Source organism: Bactrocera latifrons, unplaced genomic scaffold (genome assembly GCF_001853355.1).
Source record: "Bactrocera latifrons isolate USDA-ARS-PBARC rearing strain unplaced genomic scaffold, ASM185335v1 scaffold_90, whole genome shotgun sequence".
NCBI lineage: Eukaryota > Metazoa > Arthropoda > Insecta > Diptera > Tephritidae > Bactrocera > Bactrocera latifrons.
The window spans coordinates 224,764-226,059 of record NW_017537601.1 but is presented as its reverse complement, the minus strand read 5'-3'; the positions used below and the strand labels follow the sequence as shown (position 1 = coordinate 226,059).

The 1,296-nt window shown below is 39.1% G+C and overlaps 1 protein-coding gene across 1 annotated transcript in view; it reads right to left on the bottom strand.

Moving 5' to 3' along the window:
• The window catches only part of LOC108977489 (pollen-specific leucine-rich repeat extensin-like protein 3), a 1,984-nt gene extending 1,338 nt beyond the window's left edge, over positions 1–646 (bottom strand). Inside the window, exons 1-3 of the mRNA XM_018947194.1 lie at positions 525–646; positions 399–457; positions 14–336 (exon numbers count right to left, since the gene is read on the bottom strand). Of these exons, the coding sequence (XP_018802739.1) occupies positions 14–336; positions 399–457; positions 525–545 (403 nt within the window). The 5' untranslated portion in view covers positions 546–646. The remainder of the gene's footprint in view (positions 1–13; positions 337–398; positions 458–524) is intronic.
• Between the last annotated feature and the right edge of the window lie 650 nt (positions 647–1,296).

Sequence of the window (1,296 nt, the reverse complement as noted above, 5' to 3'; positions counted from 1 at the left end):
GTGGATGGTTGATGTTGATGAGATACTATAACAGCAGTTGTCATTGTGGGGCGATATTGTTGTTGTGGTTGAACAATTGGTGGCGGTGGACCGTCACGTTGATGTACATGATTCACCACCGTTGCCGGTGTCTGCACCACATTATTATAAGGCGCATAAGCGTAACTGTTATATGCGGGACTGTTATTTGTGCCGAAAATGTTTCGACCACCACAACCGTTAAAGCCACAATTACCACCAAAATGTTGTGGTGTGCGTTTGCTGCGCGCCGGCGCTGCTACGTAGACAGTATCGGCGTGCGAGTCTTCGGCGACAAGGTCAACATCTGAAAAGGTGCTACAAAGTTCGTCAAAAAAGACGTGTTAAAAACATGACATATTACAACAACTACAACTTACGCATCTTGTATCAATGGCTTTGCATGCGCTTGCCATACAGCTAAAGCTGCGAACACGAGCTTAAAATGAAATAAAATTATAAATCAAGTTCGTCGCTTAAGTTTTTTGTATGAAAACACCACTCACCCAGCCTAAACGCCAGCTCATCGTGCGCGTTTTTAATATTTACTCTTAATTTCACTGAAAATAGTCGTCTGCTAGAAGCGCGTTAATTTAAGTAAGCTATCTTTTCGCACGTCTTCACTTAAGCGCCACTGAAGATCAACTAAATGAGACGAGACGCGTCGTGCGAGCAATGCATCTCCGGGTTGTCAGTGTAAACTTTTTTTTTGCCTAAATCAGAAGCATTAAACAGTGGTGAGCAATTGTCCGCTTGAAATGTTGTCCAGTAATGCGATATTAAGTGCGTGCGTGTGTGTGTGGGTGATTACACACGTGTATTTAGTATTTATTTTAAATTTAGTACGGCACTTTGCTTAAACTGGATATTGACAGTGACCCTCTGTGCTTCTGTGTAGAAATTCAAGTTTCGGGTTTGACTTTTGAATTTTCGTCTGCCGCTGATTACCTGTTTGTCATAAGTGGATGTATTTTCCCGCATTTAGCACGCTAATCGATACGCTTGCTCTGCTTTTTTGTTTGTTTACTTTCTTTTTCTTTTTGTTTTTCTTTTTATTTTATTGTCTTGTTTTATTTTTTTCTCTATTTTTTTAATGTTTCGTTTTTGGTTTGTTTCGCTACTGCCTTCCATATGAGAGACTCTTCGGCTACTCATTAATTTATTTCATACACTAAATGGCTAACAAATGTTTAGTAGCCGAAATACAATCCAACAACTGTTTCCTATAAAAAACAAATCATAAAATATTTACATATGTGTGTATGCATAAACATATGT